Below are 20,271 nucleotides of genomic sequence, written 5' to 3' on the forward strand. Positions count from 1 at the left end.
GTACCAGCCCCAGATGATAGGTGAGGGTGATTGTGGAGCAATTGGTGGAATGAAGAGTGGAAGGGTAAACCGAAGTACTCAGAGAAAACCTGCCACTTTGTCCACCACAAATCCCACTTGACCAGACCCGGGATCGAACCCAGAAAATCTCGGTGGGAAGCCAACGACTAATCGCTTGGGCTATGGCGCGGTCCTACCGCCGAAGTTAGCACCAAGTTTCTCGGTGGGAAGCCAGCGACTAACCGCTTGGGCTATGGCGCGGTCCTACCGCCGAAGTTAGCACCAAGTTTAACGGATAGAGGATGTCGCGTGGTCGGCGCAACGAATCCCCACGGCTGTTAATTACGGTTTTCTAGTCCGGAGCCGCTACTTTTTCATTCATGTAGCCCCTCAGCAATCCTCACGAGGCTGAGTTGACCCCGTTCCAGACCCACTACTTCTCAGAAAATCCGGTAGCGCCGGGAATCGAATCCGGGACCTCTTGTTCTGTAGCCAGGAACTCTGACCACTAGACCACAGAGGCGGTCTTCCATGGCGATATTTGGTCTCAATTTCCTCACTTGTGGATATAAATAACGTTTTATTGCTGTCTACCCCGTTGGTAGCTCAGCTGTCTTCGTAAATTTCATACCGCGTTTATCAGCATCGCGTAACTTCATCGAACGTCGTGGTGAAGCGATTGACACTCCTGCCTTCATTTCCGGTTCACATGTCGGACCGGAGACCGGTTGCCATGACAGGTTTTTCGTGGTTTTATCAGAACCCTAAGTTAAATGCCGGAATAGTTTCGCAGATTAATTATTCAGTAATCGTTCTACACATCGGTGCCATACAGTGTGAGCTACAAACGGTGCCGTTTAATACATCATAAATAAACATACCTCCAGAGTCATATGCTTCAAGGGACGTCACAGCTTTGTCCTCTGCCACGCGTATTCGCAAATTGAGACCAAGCATTCTTATCGCTTAACTTATGTTTTCGTATATCTTATTGTACAGTAGGGAAGTCCCATTTTTCATAAATTGTGTATTTCTTACGATTCCAAAAATAAACGGCGATTATTTCCTTTGGCGACATTAAACGGTTGGCCTTTATAATGGAGACGCCGTGTTTTCTGTGAGGTAGGAACCACAATTTTAGGTAGTATGAAGACGAACTTAATGTTTCAAAGGACAGAACCAGGGGCCTCATTCAACTTTAGTATCGACTCGAGAACCGCGAGTTTGTATATGACAGTTTATTGGAACAAAATGAAGTTGGTTTAAAATGTTACTAACTTCCTGTCACACAGGTTTCCATGCCACCTAATAATTTTCGTTGTCAAATTGTTTGATTTGTAATTTGTAATAAATATTTAATTCAGCTATAGCTAGTTGTTTTTACGGGGTACGCCGGTTACCCACAGCACATCGGAGGGTTGAAAACCTTTATTATGCGTTAAACGTAGTGAATACAAAAGTTACATTGACCCCAAAATGTTTTCGTTATTCTAACAGTTTACAAACCTTGATTTTTCTCCAATATCTATCCATTTGATTGGATGACACGTGATTCTTTCTCCGAGATGGTTCAAGTTCTGTGCCTTTGTAACATACTGTCACATGATAACTGAAACATCGCCAGCTGCTAGGTAACGACTCAATGAACACGTATCGCGGCAGCGGATACGCGCCTAACAGTAGAGGGACTGTTGGAAACGATGTCATCTGTGCCGTCCGCCCCGAGTTTATATAGCGAGCGTCGTGGGGAAAAGAAATCTCAGCCTCTGGTCGTGAACCTCAAGGGGCTTGGCGCCAAAACAAATTGATTGTCGGTAAACCGCCGGTCGTGAAGTCACTCTGAAGTTGCTCATTGATAGCGAGTGATATCCAGTGAGTGCCCAATGGAGTACCAGTTGTAAGATGATAGACGACAAGGACGTTATCACGGAAGCAGAAGATAGTGCTGGGAACCGTTACCAAGCAGCGACTAGTGGGGACTTAGCAGGCTGAGAAGGCATCGTCTTTGCAGGAAACCTAGCGTGTACTACAGTGATTTGTTAATTGTGTAGATTAGCTATAGCTTTGTAATTACTTACAGTTACGAGTTATATGATACGTGTTCAGTAAATCCAGTTACAAGTCCAGAATCCGTGTTTAATCACAAACGTGTGACTGTTCATGCGCTCTTCACCCACAGCTTTATATAAATACTAACATTTTTCTGAAACACTGTCCTTTGTGTTCGCTTGTCGGTACGGGTCGTAGGGAATGTTTATGCCCTTTCTTTGCCGCTGAGAACACCGAGCTTGGATGCCCCTAATTGCCGCTTTGCATCATCCAGAAATAGAGGTGAGACGGTTAGCCAGAACCCGCCCGCATATGCTATGCAAGATGAAAAGATGATTTTCCGCCAAATCTGACCTCTCCCCTAATGCACGAAGCATAAGGAAAAGGTAAAGCTATCCCTGTAGCAGGCCGTGAATGCCCATAGGGTTGTGAGACGTTGAGGGTCCCACATTTTCTAGACAATCTGCTCAAAGATGGCGGCAATATTGTCAGCTTTACGCGCCGGCCGCCCTTTAACCCCCAGGAAGATTCCTGGTACTCATTTCTGTTAGAGACAGAGCCGACCCCAGGGCCATAGTGCGGCTGGAAGGATTAGGTCAATTGGAAAAAAAATCCACCTTATCGGGACTCGAACCCGCGACCTTCCGGCTTGTAGCATAGTGCCTCAACCAACTACGGCGTGAAGCAGAATGGTAGAACGGGGAAGGTCGAGCTGTTTTACCCACCACTTGCCTCGTCTTCTTTTCATTCGAGGATGCTACTAGTCCAGGTCTTGCAAGGAAATGTGCTATATATACGGGCCTCCCTGTCTGGATTATGCATTCAACAGTCTCGACGTTACATGAATACTAGCCAGATACGTGCTTAAACGACGTTGTCATTGATGATTTTCAGTGCGTGGTTTCAGACAGGTATGGCAGGCGGAAGTCACGCCCCGCGGCAAATGACACAATGCTTTGAACTCTGTTACTAGTTGAGTTGCATTTTAAAAAACTCTCAACAGTAGAACTGTCCGGATTATGCCATTTCTCCAGGTAGTGTGCAGTGTAATGGAGTTCCCGTAGTTCACGTACTTTTGGTACACGGTTACGCTTGCTTCGTATACTTATTGCCATTATTGTCAGAAAATGAAGGCTGTGTGAAACGGTCAAATTGACGCTTTACAGCTCAGAGGGTACTGTATGTACCACCTGCTTTAATATTTAGAAACTTCACATTTAACTCAGCTTATCTGTGTATTTCATATCAATTTCACGAAAAATAGCGATGTTTCCATAAAGATTATTGACCGCTTGATTTTTGTAATCGAGATCAGTTTTCTGTCTTCTCGGAACTGAATTTTTAAATACTGACTGTGTGAACTTAAAGTTTAGAGGTTTATCTGGGAGGAGAAGAAATTTCTTCGGGAGGGGTTGTTAATGTTAGTTCTCTTGATGGGTGGAAACAGACTGAAGGTGTTTGAGACAGGCTTTTGAGAAGAATATTTGGATCGAGGAGAGAGGAAGTGACAGGTGGTTGGAGAAAATTGCATAATGAGGAGCTTCATAACTTGTACTCTTCTCCAAGTATAATAAGAATGGCCAAGTCAAGGGGGTTGAGGTAGGCATGGCATGTAAAACGAATGGAGAAGATGAATGCACAAAGGTAAAACCAGAAGGAAAGAGGCCACCAGGAAGACCAAGGCGTAGATGGGTGGATAATGTTAAAATGGATCTTAAAGAGATTGGAGGGGGTTGTGTGCACTGGATTGGTCTGGCTCAGGTTAGGGACTACTGGAGGGCTCATAAAATGCTCGGAAGTTCTTGAGTAGCTGCACAACTAAGGCTTCTCAAGAAGGGCACAGATCCATGGAGTTAGTTACTTCTGATTGCTCGGACCGTGGGCACCGGCCGGCGTGAGCCCGCGTTTGGTCCCAGCTGACGATTTGAGATTCGTGGTCGACGAAGTGGCGTGGAAGCAGGCTATCTCCCATTTTCCCCGGTGTTCGCCATTTCACCAGCACGCATACTTACCCACATCACCCCCGTGAGGTGTGCGATACACTTAACCAGCGTATTATCACATCCGCGGTCTTTAAGTTCGGGGCTGGTTACAGAGTAAGTAAGGCTGTATATAATTCATGCAATGGAGAGTGGACTCTGGGATCAGGAATTTGCCCGCAGAACGTCACGAGGCGGAAGAAACCACGTTGAACATTGAGTATTGGTATGGAAGAGTGCTCGCAAACAGTTCATTGGGCTGACGAGGGAGAAATGGTCATAGAAAGGAATCAGTGTGCTGATAAACAGCGAGTGATGGGCTGTTGTGCCGCTTTATATGCACTATGCAGCTAGCTCTGCCGTATGTTTTAAGATTCGGTTTGTTTCAGATCTTTGAACAAAGTATGTTCTTATACAAATGTTGGCCGCGCAATAGGTCAAGCGGTTGGTCGCTGGCTTCCCACCGCGGGTCTGGTCAAGTGGGATTTGTGGTGGACAAAGTGGCGCTGGGGCAGGTTTTCTCCGAGTACTTCGGTTTCCCCTGCCACTCTTCATTCCACCAATTGATTCACAATCACCTATCATATGGGGCTGGTACAATAGGCCAGAAGTGGCCACAGTCCAAGGGACTTAGTCCCACCCCACTAGCAATAAAAAAAAAAGAATATACAAATGTTCATTAAAATTCACCGTATTCAGTAAGATGCCAAATGTGCATCTCAGCACCTCATGCCGTGTAAATTTAGTTGTGGCATTTGGCGATGCAGTAAGTAGACGAGACTATATAACGCCAAATGAAAAATGAATTGGAAGGGATGTGGAAGGAAGCAGTCGTGGTCCGGTTGAGGTACACTCCCAGTATTTGCACGAGGGGATGAAAACCCACGTAATACCTTCGAAAAACAGTCTCTGCGGAGATTTGCACCCGGGACTACCGAAGAATGAAGCAGGAGTGCGAAACAAAAGGCAAATAAGTGTACCGTAATCTCATATTACGAGTACATGAATATTACTGCCTTTATGAATATGACGTCGTGTATTTTGGTACGTAGGTACCGACGTTTCGGAGGAACCTATCTACAAAACTACACGGCATCGTAGTGCGGAAGATCGTAATCTTGATACGGCCCCGTGAAGCCAGAAACACTCGTAGTGCGTGAAACTGAGGGGCCACACACTGATGTGAATTGAAGCGGAGTGTTTCGGCACTGATCCTCTGCACCTGCCTTGTGGCTCTTTTGTTGGAGTTCGTGTTGATTAACGATACTTAACGCATTTTTACCGAAATGAAAACACGGAGAATATAGAACGTATAAGGGCAGTAGCCCAATATCCTCTTTTCCAGAAACTCCTATTTTGAAAAGCATGACTAGTAAATGGATTTGTACAGGGAGATCGAAAAGTCGCGCACGTCAAACTAAAAGTTGTTACAAATTTTATTGCAATTAATATGAATACACGTATCTCCTACCGCTAGATTGTACTGTAGGAGTACTAACAACGAGTAGAAACGCCATTTCGTGTATCGGTCATACGACTTCTGCAGTATAGCTTTGTTTATTGCGTGACACGTGTGGTTTTCCCAAGAACGAGTTTTTCATTGTGGAACATTATTTCGCCAGTCGTTTTTATGCACGTGTCGCAGACGAGTCTAGTCGGGAATATCCGGATTCTGCAGTCCCTAACAGTTCTATGATAACGAGAATAATCACCGATTTCGGGAATGTGGATCAGTTTCGGATAGGAAGAGATCAGGGAGACCGGCCATTTTGACTGAGGCTAAACTGGCTGACGTGGAGAAAATGTTGCAGCGGTCCCCTTCAGCGAGCCTGAGGGGACAATTTACGCAATCAGGGATTTCGTACGGAAGTGTTCAGAAAGCGACGAAGAAGTTACATCTTCGTGCATATCGTGTTCGCTGTGTGCAGGAACTGAAGGACCTGGATAAAGAAAAACGCTTGGTGTACTGTAGATGGTTTCGGAAATTTGTTGGCAACCATGGAATTAAAGAGTTTAATCGGGTTTTCTTCACTGATGAAGCGTGGTTTCACCTTAGTGGCTACGTAAACAGTCAAAACAATAGGATTTGGTCGTCTGAAAATCCACATGTGTTACATGAAAAGCCATTGCACTCTCAGAAAATTGGAGTGTGTTGTGCTGTATCACGTCGTCGAATAGTGGGCCCAATTTTCTTAACAACAGTGAACAGTCCAGTGTACCAAGACATCATTACACAGTTTATTGCGCTTCTTGAAGTTGATGAACGTGAGTGTTGGTTGCAGCAACACGGTGCCACATATCACACATCTAATGAAACCATGCAGTTCCTGCGTGAGTTTTTCGAAAGGATTGTAGCCCCCGCGTTCGCCAGATTTGTCACCCGCAGATTTTTTTCCTTTGGGGGTACCTCGAAGGAATTGTCTATAAAAACAATCCGCATGCACTGGATGACGTCAAGGGGGACGTTACGCCGGCGATTAACAGCATCAGTTTACAGGCGCTCCACAAAGTGGCCTCAAACATGGTAAAAGAGCTCGCTAATACATTGCTGAACAGGGAAACCATTTCGAGCATATGTTGTAAAGACATGATTTGATTTTGCATTTCTAAGGTGTAAGGCTATAAACATTAATAGTATTTTTTATTGCTAGTGGGGTGGGGCTAAGTCCCTTGTACTGCGGCCACTTCTGACCTATTGTACCAGCCCCAGATGATAGGCGAGGGTGATTGTGGAGCAATTGGTGGAATGAAGATTGGCAAGGGAAAGCGAAGTACTCTGAGAAAACCTGCCCCAGCGCCACTTTGTCCACCACAAATCCCACTTGACCAGACCCGGGATCGAACCCGGGCCGCCGCGGTGGGAAGCCAGCGACTAAGTGCTTGAGCTATGGCGCGGCCTAAACATTAATAGTAAGTGCTGTATGTAGCGGCCTCCGTAGTCTAGAGGTAACGTCCCCACCTCATGAATCGTAGTACGCGGGTTCAAATACCCGGCGGAGGTCGTCGAATTTTTAAGGACGGAAAAATTCAGGGAACAAGTCCTCCGGGAGGGACTTTAAGCCGTGGGTCCCGTGTCGTAGCTTTACGGCACGTAAAAGAACCTCATATCTCCAAAGGAGGTCACTGAGCCAAATTAACGGACGTTTCCCGCCCAACAGCAGTCTCTAATACCTCTGGTAGATGGGGGAAGCATTATAGATACCTCTCAGCTAGTAGAGCCGGTCTCGCTGGCTGGGCGGGACTGATGGTAAGCACCAGTACCGGTAGGATATAGAGACTGGTAGAAATCATAGAGGGAAGCACAATGGACCAATACAGGTCTCAGTGCATGGGGAAACGCACCATCTCCAATAACTAACTAAGTGCTGTGTGTCTTGTAGTTTGTGCATTAAACCAGCAAAATATAATTGCTTAGTGGGATGTGCGCGACTTCTCGATCTACCTGTATTTGGTCATCGCAAAGATATAAATAAATGCTTTCCGTGCAGGAAATAGAATTTGGGCGTGTTCCGTATTACGTGCCCTTCCCCCCCCCCCTTAGAACTCGACGTGGAGGACAGTAAGGGACACCATGATCAAGATATCGCCCCCCTGCAAGTATATATGTTTTCCATTTAAAAATGAAAAGCAGGTAAAAAAATTTATCGAACAAAAAGTCTTTTGATGCCAGTTTAATACAAACATAAAAAAATGACAGGAAGTTCATTTTGTTAGTTTCATCATAACAGTTTTGGTTACTCTGGACTGATTCCGTTTCTCCAGTCACCAACTAAATTAACGCTTGGCATAAAGTTTTAAATAACTTTCTGCCTGCTTAAGAAATCAAGAGGTTTTGAGAAACTTACCATTCTGAACAGATGTCATGAGTATGTCGGTAAGTAGTGTTGTCTCGACCGTAAATTGAATGGCACCACCTTCGACATTTTGAGCACTAAACTCGTGTTGACCAGGCTTATTATTAGAGATAAGTTTGTCATTTATGAAGCACTGAGCATCATCGTGTTTTCGCCAAGCTTATGGTATCGTTATATTCTGAAGTGAGGGCGTAAACTAGCTCTCTTCTTTTCTTGGCTTTTCTTTTGCCGTTGTATAGTCCTTCTTCAAGGAGATTTCTTCGCTGTTGAAGTCTTTGCTCTTTTGTTGCATTTTCTTTTTAGTTTCTGCGCTTGATTATTTTGTATGTTATTGGGCTTCCTTGCGACCATGTTCTCCATTTACCTTTTGTTTATGAGACGATCCTATTACAAGAATTGCATTGTCCTGGCGATATGATATGTTTACTCGATGCTCACAGATGTTCCATTGAATATGTCTAGTTGGCACTGGACCAATATCGATTGGCAATACAAATAAACTGTGAGCATTATTAGGCTCTAGCTGCTCTAGAGATCCCATAGTAAATGCATGTTCTTTGGAAGTGTTTCTATATACGGGAAATAAACCGTTTATATGAAACCCGCTGATTGCTACCTATGTTGTGGCCGCTGTCAAGCTTGCGCCCTGGATGCGTTTTAAGCTAGCTGTCTATTTTCTGTGCATAGGAAGCGTTAAAATGTAGCACGAAATGAGCGTCGAAAGGCATGCTTACGGTGCTTGCAATGAGGAATCGGACACCATCGAAAACCCATTAGCTCGGACCAGAACTGTAACATCACTGTTGCGTCCCTTCCAAGACGAGGACCTCTCTGGAACTGCAAGTGAGGGTTACACAGTGCTAATGGAGCCTTCAGTGAACCAACTGGTGAAGATGTATACTTGAATTCAACCAGACAGGCACAGCGCCAGCTCTGTCCAGAAACAGCCTTTATGTTTAGGCAAAGGGAGCACGTAAATACACGAAGCACTCATGAATGCCACGACTGTAATGAGCACCTCTCTATACTGATGGTAAACTAGCATTTGCTTCTTCATGGACTTCGTGCTGGATCATTGTTAACCCGATTTCATCGACATTGAACAACGTATTGGGGTGAAGAGTCCCCCTCATTTCATTTCAGAGCCAGATATATCCAAGAAAATGGCAAAATGTTGTGGCTGGAAACTTTTTGCTTTGACAAACGATGTCACCTGAGGTTTGCGCATGGCTGAGACATTTGTTTCCAGCACATTCTACTGTTTCCGAAGAAGTATGGATGGCCGTGGAGAATGCCGTGCACATAATAACCTTTGTCGTCAAACCGAAATAGTTTATTTCCATATTTAAGCATAGTTTTATATTTGACATGTGTACCCATTTCTAGGCAACGACTCGGTAAGCACTTAACTGCGGTAAACACGCTTCAACGATAGAAAGTTTGTTTTCTATGTGTCCCGTTCCGCGACCGTTGCTATGCAGTGGTGCGGGAAACACGCCTAAAACAATACGGAACAATAGAAGACGGTTTTTCAATGGAGTTCATGCAGAATGGTTATAAAGAATTCAGTTGAGCAGGATATAGTGGATAGTCGAGTTCGAGACGCCAGCCTACCGGGATATGAGTTTGGAATTGAATTGAGTTGGCATTTTCAGAATTATGTCAAGAATCGAATTAGACTGTGCAAAGAGCACGTCATGTGTGATTTGAAGTTACAGTGAGACGGTTATAAATCCCTTGCCTGGAGACGACTAGTGAAGACTGAGAACCCTAGTGCGTATGCAACGGTGAACTGTAAAATGTGTAAATCAGCGATAGCGTTGTATTGCCTGTAGTCCCGAGCTGTTAATAAATCCAATCATACAATTCAACCCCTATCTTGTAAGTCACCCTTACACTTGGCAGTATGTTCATTCGCCATTTCAGGAGGAGACTTCCAGATTTCTCGGCACAGTTTGTTCACATTATATCCACCTTCCTTAACATAATATTTTAGCGTAGATTTTGGAACAATAAATGACTCAGTGGCTGTCTTCAATTTTGTATCCTCACAGCATTAACAATAGCTATCATGTGTTTATGATCCCAAGATTTTCATTTCTTGGCCGTTACTGGCCCCGTCTGGGACCAAACAAAACGAGAGACGTGAACTCCCTGCCTAGCCGAATACCGTCCCTTGGACGATGCTGAGAGCTTAGTGACGTAAATTTCCAACATGGTTGCGCGTCAGTATATAACAGTTAAGAGAAGAAGAGAAACAGCGAAAACCAAGAAAAGTACAGACGGTACACCGTACGTGGAGGCTCATAAAATTTAAAGAATGCGTGCTTTGGTGGTGTCCCTATTGAATATAAAGTTGGATGTAGAATTGGACTCATGATTGATACTTTTGACGGGAGACGCATTTTCCGCCAGTGCTGCACTCGATAGCGCCGGCACCAGATGGGACAACGTTAGGCAAGGGAACGATATACGGGTACTTGCCAATACATACGCTGCAGTTTTTGGCCGACGCTTACGCCGACAAAGAGTGAAGGGTACGGACAAACTAGTCAGTAGTCGAACATTTGCCGGTGTATATTGTGGTTCGACCCTGTGACCAAAACCGAGCGTGAGAGTAGAGGAAAACGTGTTTCTGCAAACTCTATCTTTGTTTATATGTAAAGCTATCCTTGTAACAGGTCGTGAGATGCCCATAGAGTTGTGAGACGTCGAGGTTCCCACATTTTCTAGACAGTCAGCTCACAGATGGCATTGAGGTCCGTCTTACGCGCCGGCCGCCCTTTACCCCAAGGAAGATTCCTGGTACACATTTCTGTTAGAGGCTAAGTCGACCCCAGGGCCATAGTGCGGCTGGAAGGATTAAGTCAATTAAAATATCCAGGGGCCATTGGGCTTGTAGCATAGTGCCTCAACCAACTACGCCACCACAGGGTGTTCCAGGAGTTTGGTGTCATACTTTAGGAGCGTACTGAAGGTTCCCTATAGAATAACTTTGAAATAGGAACCCATGGTCGCAAACGTAAAAGAGCAGCGCTAGGGCGGCATTTAATAATATCATTTCGTTTAAACTTGGCGCCTCAGTGTCGAACTGCATTGCATAGAGGAACAGCCATCCACCAGCACTCGTGCCATTGCCAAGATTATGGGGACATCAAAATCAAGTGTTTGGAGGATCCTGCACGACCAACAGCTTTATCCGTATCATGCAACGCGAGTACACGACGTAGGTCCAGGTGACTTCGTACCACGAGTTCAATTTTGTCAGTGGATACTGAACCAGTGTTTACATCAGCCCAACTTCCTGAATCACGTGTTCTTCACAGACGAAGCGCAGTTTACAGGGGATGGCTGATTAAATTGTCGAAACAGACACTTTTGGGGTGACGAAAACCCCAACGTTACTGTAGTTGGTTACCACCAGGCGCAATTTTCTGTCAATGTCTGGGCGGGCATCATTGGCGATCACTTGATTGGGCTACCACCGCGGCTCAATGGGCCCATTTACAAGGCGTTCCTGGAACGTATCCTTCCGACTTTGCTAGAAGATATGCCACTGATTTTGCGGAGGCACATGTGGATACAGCATGACGGAGCGCCGGCACACTTCAGCATTGTATCACGAGACTGCTACTGGATGCTGCTTTTCACGGTCTTTGGATAGGAAGAGGAGGCCCAGTGCCTTGGCCACCCCGATCCCCAGACTTGACAACTAAGCCTTGGATAATGAATTCGAGTTGTTGGCCAGAATACTTATTGCATGTGACGTGATCCGTGAGACACCTGGAATATTTGAAAGGGTGCACCAAAGTTTATTTCGTCGATGTAACGCATGCATTGAAAGCGGAGGGCGCCAATACCAACATCTACTCTAGCAGGTGAGTCTTAAGAGTTTGGAGGGGTAATATGCCTGTGCATGCTCTTCGACATTGAGGCGCCAAGTTTAAACAAAATGATAATAAATGCCGCCCTAGCGCTGCTATTTTGCGTTTGCGGACATGGGTTCTTATTTCGAAGTTGTTCTATAAGGAACTCTCAGTACGCTCTTGAAGTATGTATGGCACCAAACTCCTGGGACACCTTGTATACTCGTATGTATGCATTCGCAAAGTAACCTCCGTTTATTTCAGGCCACTAATGTAGGAGCGGGTGAGAGCTGGCGCATACGAGTTAGCGTCACATGATTCATTGCCTAGTAAACCATCATATAACTGGTCACAGAGTTTTTTGTTCTTGTCTGTCCATAGTTATGATGTGTCTTGCAATTGATAATCCCGCCAGCTACGAAGTTCGCTGTAATCCGCTTTCTTCGTGCAAAAACATGAGTGCTGCGGGAATCCATCGTGCATTATGCGCGCCGGTTTACGGCCATATGTAACGAGTGAAGGAACTGTAAGGCAATGGTGCAGAATGTTCAGAGACGGGCGAACACATATTCAGGATGAAGAGCGAAGTAGTCGACCATCCGTAGTGTGTGTGATCTTATTCAAAGTGTTGGCCAAGAAATTTATGAAAGACGGCCCTTCACAATTTCAGAAATTTCTTGCGAATTTTCACAAATTTGAAGCACTGTTCTGTAGAAGAACCGTCAGTTAGTCACCCGATGCTCGCTGGCGGATGTCAGTAGCGCCGCGTTATTGGTTTTTAGTTGTCCTTGAGATACGTACATTTACAGTTGCGAGTGTTTGAAATATGTTACTCAGAATTTAATTTCCCTTTCGCACAGAAATATTGCTGTGAAATTGATGTGAAAGTTAGAAAAATAACCCCCGATGTGCGCGCCCTCGGGTTTCCTAAAGTACGAGGACAGTCAGTAAATGGGTCGCAAATAGAAGTAAAACAGTTGTAATGGATGTAATAGGTTTTCTATATGTATCACTAGGTAGCGGAGTAGTCCAGCTTCATGACAGTGTAGGTGGCAGACGCGCATGCGTATGTCCAGAGGCTTATTTCAGTAGTCAAAATGGCGACTGCTTGAGTGGGTTACGGAAGAGTAGCATTCTCTTGTGCGTTTTTGTGGGCAAAAGGACTCAATGTAGAGGATATAAATGATTTGTTTCCTTTTTACGGTTGGAAGTGTTTGTCACGTAAATCAGTTCACCACTGAGTCGATACATTCTCTCAAGGACGTTCGAAAGTCGCAGATGGTGCCCGGCCAGGTGCGGAAATGGCTGAGACAGTAATCAGAAGACTTCTGTGCTGCGGGTTTCGACGCACTGGTAAAGCGATGGGGCAATTGTATCAATGTTGGTGAAGGATATGTCGAGAAATAAGTGTTTTCTCAGATGGTTTACGTTTTATATTCATTTGTACTCTATTTTCTGACTGTTTCTCATACGTATGCCATGTTTCAGCTTTCTAGGTAAACGGTAGTAGCTTATTTGCGTTGAATCGCCCTTGAGGATGACCTGAGTGGTTTAAATATGTCGGGCTAAAGATTTTTGTATGTACGTGTATGATGTGTTTATGTTGATGATGAATATATTTATAGATATTCCATATTTTTCTTTTATTTGTGTAAGTCCTCTCAGCCACGCCCCTACCAAGACCTTTCAACATTAAAATAATTATACAATGTCGCTGATGCTGTTCTTTACGTATATTATAGACCACTCTTGTGAACGATTTGTGGTTTGCCTGCATAAACTGGTCTCAAGAATAATTTTCTGGACCGCACGCTCTCATCAGAATAACTGAGTTTTGCTATCTACTCTTGCAGTGGCTTCGTAGACACGTCCGAATGGGTGCTGTACGCAGTAGACGTTGCGATCTCTGTGAATTCACTATGGCTAATCTGTAGTGGATGAACAGTAACACTCTACTGCATTGTACTCTCCAGGTTTGGAGAAACCTTGTTATGTGACCCTTAGAAACCTGACGTCTGTCTCAATAATATTTGGAAAATAATGTCCTACTTCCAGTGCGTCTCCATTACATGGCCAGTCGGTTGAAGGTGTTTTAGGAAATAATCTCATGCTGTTACCACTGCACTTTAAAGGTTTACAGGTCAATCTGAAACCAACCTGGTTGAAGGAGATAGGTAAGGATAACTTCTAGACCACTGAGAGCAACTGCTGCTAACTTCATTCCATCACTTTTCGAAAGTTTCCATTTATAACCGTCATGTGCGCCGAATTAAATCATAGCCCCACATTTCTAAACTTCACGTAGTAATTAGAGATTATGTGAGTAAGTGTTATTTTGTTTCTTTCAGGAATTCTACGAACACACGGAAATCCTATGGAAAGATAGAGGTGTTCAAGCTTGTTTTGAAAGGTCAAATGAATACCAGCTGATTGACTGCGCAAAATAGTGAGTATGAGGTTAAGATACGTAGTGCATGCCATTTACATGATCTGATTGAAACCTTATCCAGACAGGTAACATTGTATTTCATATCCAACTGAGCATTAAACGTACGTGACGTGCATTGAATCCGCACCCAGATGGTGACGCTTTCCTCCTGCGCCCTGCAGGCGCCCCCAGTACACGCGAAGTGCAGCCGTATCTCCACTCTACGAGTAGGTGGGCGTCTTCATGACTGCGGTTTCGCCGAGGTTTCAGAGTAAATTAGGGCGCACTGGTTATGGGTTTGCTTAGAATAACTAAGCGAGAGCCGATCACAGTGGCCGCGAGGTCTAAGGCATGAACAGTCTTCCCCCTCACGAACACAGGGATCGTGGGGTCGAATCCCACTCGAGGCATGGTTGTCTGTATGCGTCTATTCTATGTGTAGATAGCGGTCTAGCGACGAGCTGATCACTCGTCCAAGGAGTCCTACCGTCTGTGTATAGATTAAGAATCTGAAAAAACGGCCGGGGTCTACGAGGGCTGTAGAGCGATAGACAGAGAGACAGATAGATAGATAGATAGAAACTAAGCGATATGAGGTGTATTGTTAGAAGTCCACTGGTGGACTTTCAACAGATGCGTCGTAATATCCACTGCAGCGGCCCGGGTTCGAGCCCAGGTCAGGTCAGGTCATTGGGATTTATGGTGGAGAAAGTGGCACTGGGGCAGGTTTTCTCCGAGTACTTTGGTTTCCCCTGCCAATTCTCATTCCACCGACTGCTCCACATTCATCATCATATATCATCCGGGGCATGTACAATGGCCAATTGGTGGCCGATATACCAAGTGAACTCAGTTCACACCTGCTGCAGCATTTAAGGTGTTTGGTCTCCACAGCACGATTGATTCTGTTTCGGAGATCGTGGAGCGGTTGGGGCAATGGGGGTACATAAGCCGTGTCCTTCACGTACCCCCACAAGAAGAAATCACATGGAGTTATGTCCGGGGACTGGGTGGCCACCGGAGAAAGGGGACATCTTCACGTGCAGCACGTCCAATCCATCGTTGCGGAAGGACCAGATTAAGCAAACCTCTCACATTGCGATGGAAATGTGGGGAAGCACCGTCCTGTTGAAAAATGTAGTCATTGGAATCATTGGCCAGTTGTGGAAGCAACCTGTTTTCCAGCATGTCTTAGTGGGTGTTACCAGTCACTGTTGCTTCAGCGAAGAAAAAGGGCCCGTACACTTTTTGTTGAGAGACAGCACAGAAGATGTTAATTTTCGGAGAATCACATCCACTGTCCACAAACTGCCGGTACCATCTACGAATGTTGTTTTCATATGTCGCATCCTTCTGAAAACGTACACGAAATTCACGGCGCACTGTAACGATGGATTTAAACAGCTCAAATCGCAGCACGCAATAGGCCTTCTCCTCTTCGGTCGCCATTTTACATTTCACGCCGGCTAACTGTCGGAAGTGGAACTAGGAAAAAGCGCGATATACAAAATGAAAATTTGAGGGCTACGTTATGAATCCGTATACGTGTTGCTTTTCATCGCCAAAAACTGACGGTGATATACGGCAGTGAAATCCCACCATTCTTTTAGACACATTCTGTATATTTTCCAGGGCAGGATATTGTTACATGATAATAATACGTAAGGTAGACACTACGGCTCAGGTGGTATAACAGATTGAATTTACTTCGTCTAGTGGTCCACGACGGTCTAGAAAACCGAGATTAACGGCCGTGGGGATTCGTTGCGCTGACCACGTGACACCCTCTATCCGCAAAAGTTGGCACTAACTTCGCCGGCAAGGGCGGTCGCTCGGTCGGTATAGTTCCCTTGCGGTCTACAGACCACGGAGTCTGTTTTGCTTGTAGGGGTTCACGGTCCGCCGACCGCACTGCGGACCTCGCCTGTATTAGGCTTGTTCAAACCCTGCGAAGCGTTAGTTAACAAATAACTCGGAGAATTGGCCAACGGATTTTCATCAGACTTGATGCTGGAGAATTCTAGTAAAATGTACCGACATACTCAGTGCTAATGAAAATCGGACAAATGCAGCATATACTCACTACATGGAGACCTGCATGCATTTCTGAGCATATTTGAAGCATACGTCATTAACATACAGGTCGAGTCTTAATTACATACTTTAAACATACGGTAGCGTAGTTGGTTGAGGCACTGTGCCACAAGCCGGAATGTGGCGGGATCGAATCCCAATGAGATGGATTTTTTTCAATTTACATGATCTTTCCAGCGGCACTATGGCCCTTGGGTCGGCTCAGCCTCTTAACAGAAATGAGTACCAGAATATATTCTTGGGTGTGAAGGGCGGCCGGTGCGTAAGGCCGACAAGCTTACCGCCATCTGTAAGCCGACTGTCTATAAAATGTGGGAACCTCAACATCTCTCAACCCTACGAGCCTCCACGGCCTGTTAGAAGGATACCTTTATTTTTACTTCAGCATAAGCATCGTGGTCTACACATACAGACAGGCAGAAACGTTCATATAAATACAAGATGAGCCCAGGGTCTCTGTCCATATGCCGTGGACGATGAGTACGATTCCCTGTAAGTAAAAGTAAAAATAAAAGTTAAACTACCCCTGTAACAGGCCGTGAAGGCCCATAGGGTTGTGAGACGTAGAGAGGCCCACATTATCTAGACACTCGGCTCAAAGATGGCGGTGAAATTTTCAGCCTTACGCGCCGGCCACGCTTTACTCCCCAGGAAAATTATTTAATTAATTCCTGATACTCATTTCTGTTAGAGTCTGAGTCGACCCCAGGGCCATAGTGCCGCTGGAAGGATTAGGTCAATTGAAAAAAAAAATCCAACGTATCTCATATGACAGATGTTTGATGTGTCCGCCACGTGCTTGTAGACACGTACATACATGTCTCTCTTCTTTGCAAAGACACGCGATAATTCAGTCGGAAGGAAGGCTGTGCGTGATGAAGTTTGCGACGACTTCCTTCACTTCAAGGAAAGTGTGAGGATTGCCTTTGTAAACTTCCCTTTTCATTGCTCCCCACAGATGATAATTAGGGGTGTAAGATCGGGCGACCGTGGTGACAAAATTTACTTTAAAATTATTCCGTCCCCGAACACATCGCACAGTAGCGTCACGGAAACAGGAGCTGTGTGTGCAGCAGCACCGTCCTGTTGGTAGCAACCGCGGGCACTTTCATCCTCATTTGGTTATCCGTTGAAGGGGTAAAGAATCGCTTCCCAATAACGTACCGAGATGACAGTGTCATCGAAGAATATCGTGATATGGACCACCACACCAACCTTAAGGTCATGCAGCGGTGTATCCTTGGTCTCATGAGGGTTAGTTGCTGTTTCTGCTGTTGGCGTAACCGGGTAACCGAAACCAGGACGTTCAGAATATGATCTCTATTGACAGTAATTACGTCTCTAAACCATCGGAAATGTTCAACATGCTTGATTTCCCCGCTCCTTCAGCACTCGATATGTGCTGCCATACTAGACGGCCGTCTGCAGTGCCAGTTTACGAACATTACAGCTAAGAATGATGAAGTTATCTTTTGTTAGAGTAGGTATGTAGTGTCTTTTGAGTGCCACAACCGCTTCCTTAGCGAGATACGGCAACAGGAAGCTCGGGGAAAAAATGGAAATCGTAGTTTTGCATAAAGTATGAACAGAACGGCATCTCGCCAGTTACTAGGGGTTTACAAAGATGTTGAAACGGTCCGTCATTAGTCTGTGCATAACTGAACCTTTTTGCTCCAGGAATTCCTTATCCGTTGAAAGGCACTGACTACTTGCATATTGTAGTCTAGGCCGCTTGGGTGGCATTTCACAGCTCTTCCCGAGTGTTACATTGCTGGGTGTGGATGATGTTCTTCAGATGGCCCCCGCAGGTAGCAGTCGGCAGGGGTGAGCTCTGATGATTGTGGAGGCTATACAGCTGGTCAGTTTCATCCTAATGATCGACCTGGGTAGTGGCAGTATAAATACGTGTACTACGTGGCATCGCAAGAATGGGCAAGAGCCGCATTATTACAGTACAACGTACTTACGTTGTCAGTGGTATGCCGTTAAGTAGTCGCAGTAATTGTCCAGATGGGAGCTGTAAATAGGAGACCCCCCCCCCGATAATCGGGCGATATTTCGTAAGGACCTTGGATCAAATCGCCATATATTTCCGCCTAAACATCTGTTGCATACTGCTGCCGGATTCATGTTTCTTGAAAGGAATTTCCGCGTGAGGCATGTTCCATCGATCAGCAACACTCGGCTGAGAAATGTTGGAGGCACAGGAACCCGTCTCAGTAGCCAATCACAGAACGCTTTTCGACACATACAATTCAGCGGCGGTTCCAGAGTTCGAACATGCAGCGCGTGAAACGGATACTAAGAGCTGGTCATGCAACGTCCTCATGTGGTGACGACGGGCCAGCTGTCTGGTACTACATAGTACCAGGATATCGTTTTGCTTACCGCGCATCTTCCTCATAGGCGCTTGTCATATTTGGGTCTCATACAGCCTGTTTCTTGAAGGCGGCGTTTCGGAGAAATGAACGTCTTGCTTATTGGACGCCGTCGTTTCGCATACCTTTCAACATACAGACTTAGAACGCCCGCACTATTATGCTCTTCGTACGGTAATACATATCTGCCATTTTGTCGAATGAATACTCCGCATTCTGCGTCTTTCTTCGACACATAACATATCTACTGTAGTGAACGCCTCCGTAGTCTAGGGGTAACGTCCCCACCTCATGACTCTAGGTACGCGGGTTAAAACCCGGCGGAGGTCGTGGAATTTTTAAGGGCGGAAAAATTCAGGGAACAAGTCCTCCGGGAGGGACTTTAAGCCGTGGATCCCGTGTCGTAGATTTACGGCACGTAAAAGATCCTCGCGTCTCTAGGAGACCTCTGAGCTAAATTAGGCAAGTTTCCCACCCAAGTAGTTTCCAATACCTCTGGTAGATGGGGGAAGTATCAGGTACCGAGGGCCGACCTCGTTGGCTGAACGGGGCTGATAGCACGCACCAGTACCGGTAGGGTATGGCGACTGGTAGAATATCAAAAGGGAGACGTACAATAGACTATTAGTCGCGGTGCATGGGGAAACCCACCCCCTCCAATAATAATAACACCACCCCAGATCTCTAACGAGTCTGTAGAGCGAATGATTGCGACGCTGCCTCATAGTTTGTCATATGCAGTGTTGCCATTTGTCGCTAAGTGGCTCGGTCCATGTATTTATAAGAATGTTTATGTTTGTCTGTAAGGGTAGAATACGATGTTGAAGGCATGTAATTGAGACTGTGTGTATCAGTACAAAACTTATTTCGAACGAAATCTGCAGAGAAAAATGAAACGGACTGTACGAGGTGCTCGAATACGTGATGTGTGTTGCTGAATCAACCAGTGATTATATATAAATCTTGCACCATACTCTTTTTCTGTAAGTATTACGATATTGGAGATAATTTTTACGTTATGCGTACACTTCCAACTTGTATACTGAACAATCAACAAAGTCCTTCGTAAGTGCTCTATTTTGCCGTGCGACTTGGAAACATGCAAGTTACACACATAATTTTCGTTTATTGTGTGCAGTAAAAGTGAATATCGAAGCCGTAATGTTCACTGCTATTGATTCAGCATATAGGTTTAACTTGTATCCAGCCTGGGTTCGCATAAACAGTGAATAATTGGGTGTGAATTTAGTTTGTTTTTGCTATAAGAGAGAACTTCATCGCAGTCTTGATTATTAACTTTAAAGTAAGGCACACCCACAATTACAGAACATGACTTCCTTTTCTTACATTAGCTGCCTCTTCCTTTCTTATATATAATTGAGAGGGTGTGGTTGTTAGTAATTCTGCTGAAGGCGCCTGTGAAGTGTATACTGTATACTTTTAAAATCTTCTAATATTGAATCGCCTGAATAATGAGAAATGTTCACGGTAAAGTAAATGCATAATTTTTAAGTGAAAAATTTATAAAAACTGCATGTTCATAGATGGAGATGACGTTATTGAGTAATATTGTGACAGGAAACAAATTACTGGAATTTTTTTCCCCGTTCTCAGCGAAAATTT

At 45.1% G+C, this 20,271-nt stretch overlaps 1 protein-coding gene across 1 annotated transcript in view; it reads left to right on the forward strand.

Moving 5' to 3' along the window:
- LOC111872188 (guanine nucleotide-binding protein G(s) subunit alpha) overlaps positions 1–20,271 on the forward strand; it is a 113,645-nt gene that overhangs the window by 59,716 nt on the left and 33,658 nt on the right. Inside the window, exon 5 of the mRNA XM_023865828.2 lies at positions 14,097–14,194. Coding sequence (XP_023721596.1) covers positions 14,097–14,194 — 98 coding nt within the window. The remainder of the gene's footprint in view (positions 1–14,096; positions 14,195–20,271) is intronic.

This window comes from Cryptotermes secundus, unplaced genomic scaffold (genome assembly GCF_002891405.2).
Source record: "Cryptotermes secundus unplaced genomic scaffold, Csec_1.0 scaffold593, whole genome shotgun sequence".
NCBI lineage: Eukaryota > Metazoa > Arthropoda > Insecta > Blattodea > Kalotermitidae > Cryptotermes > Cryptotermes secundus.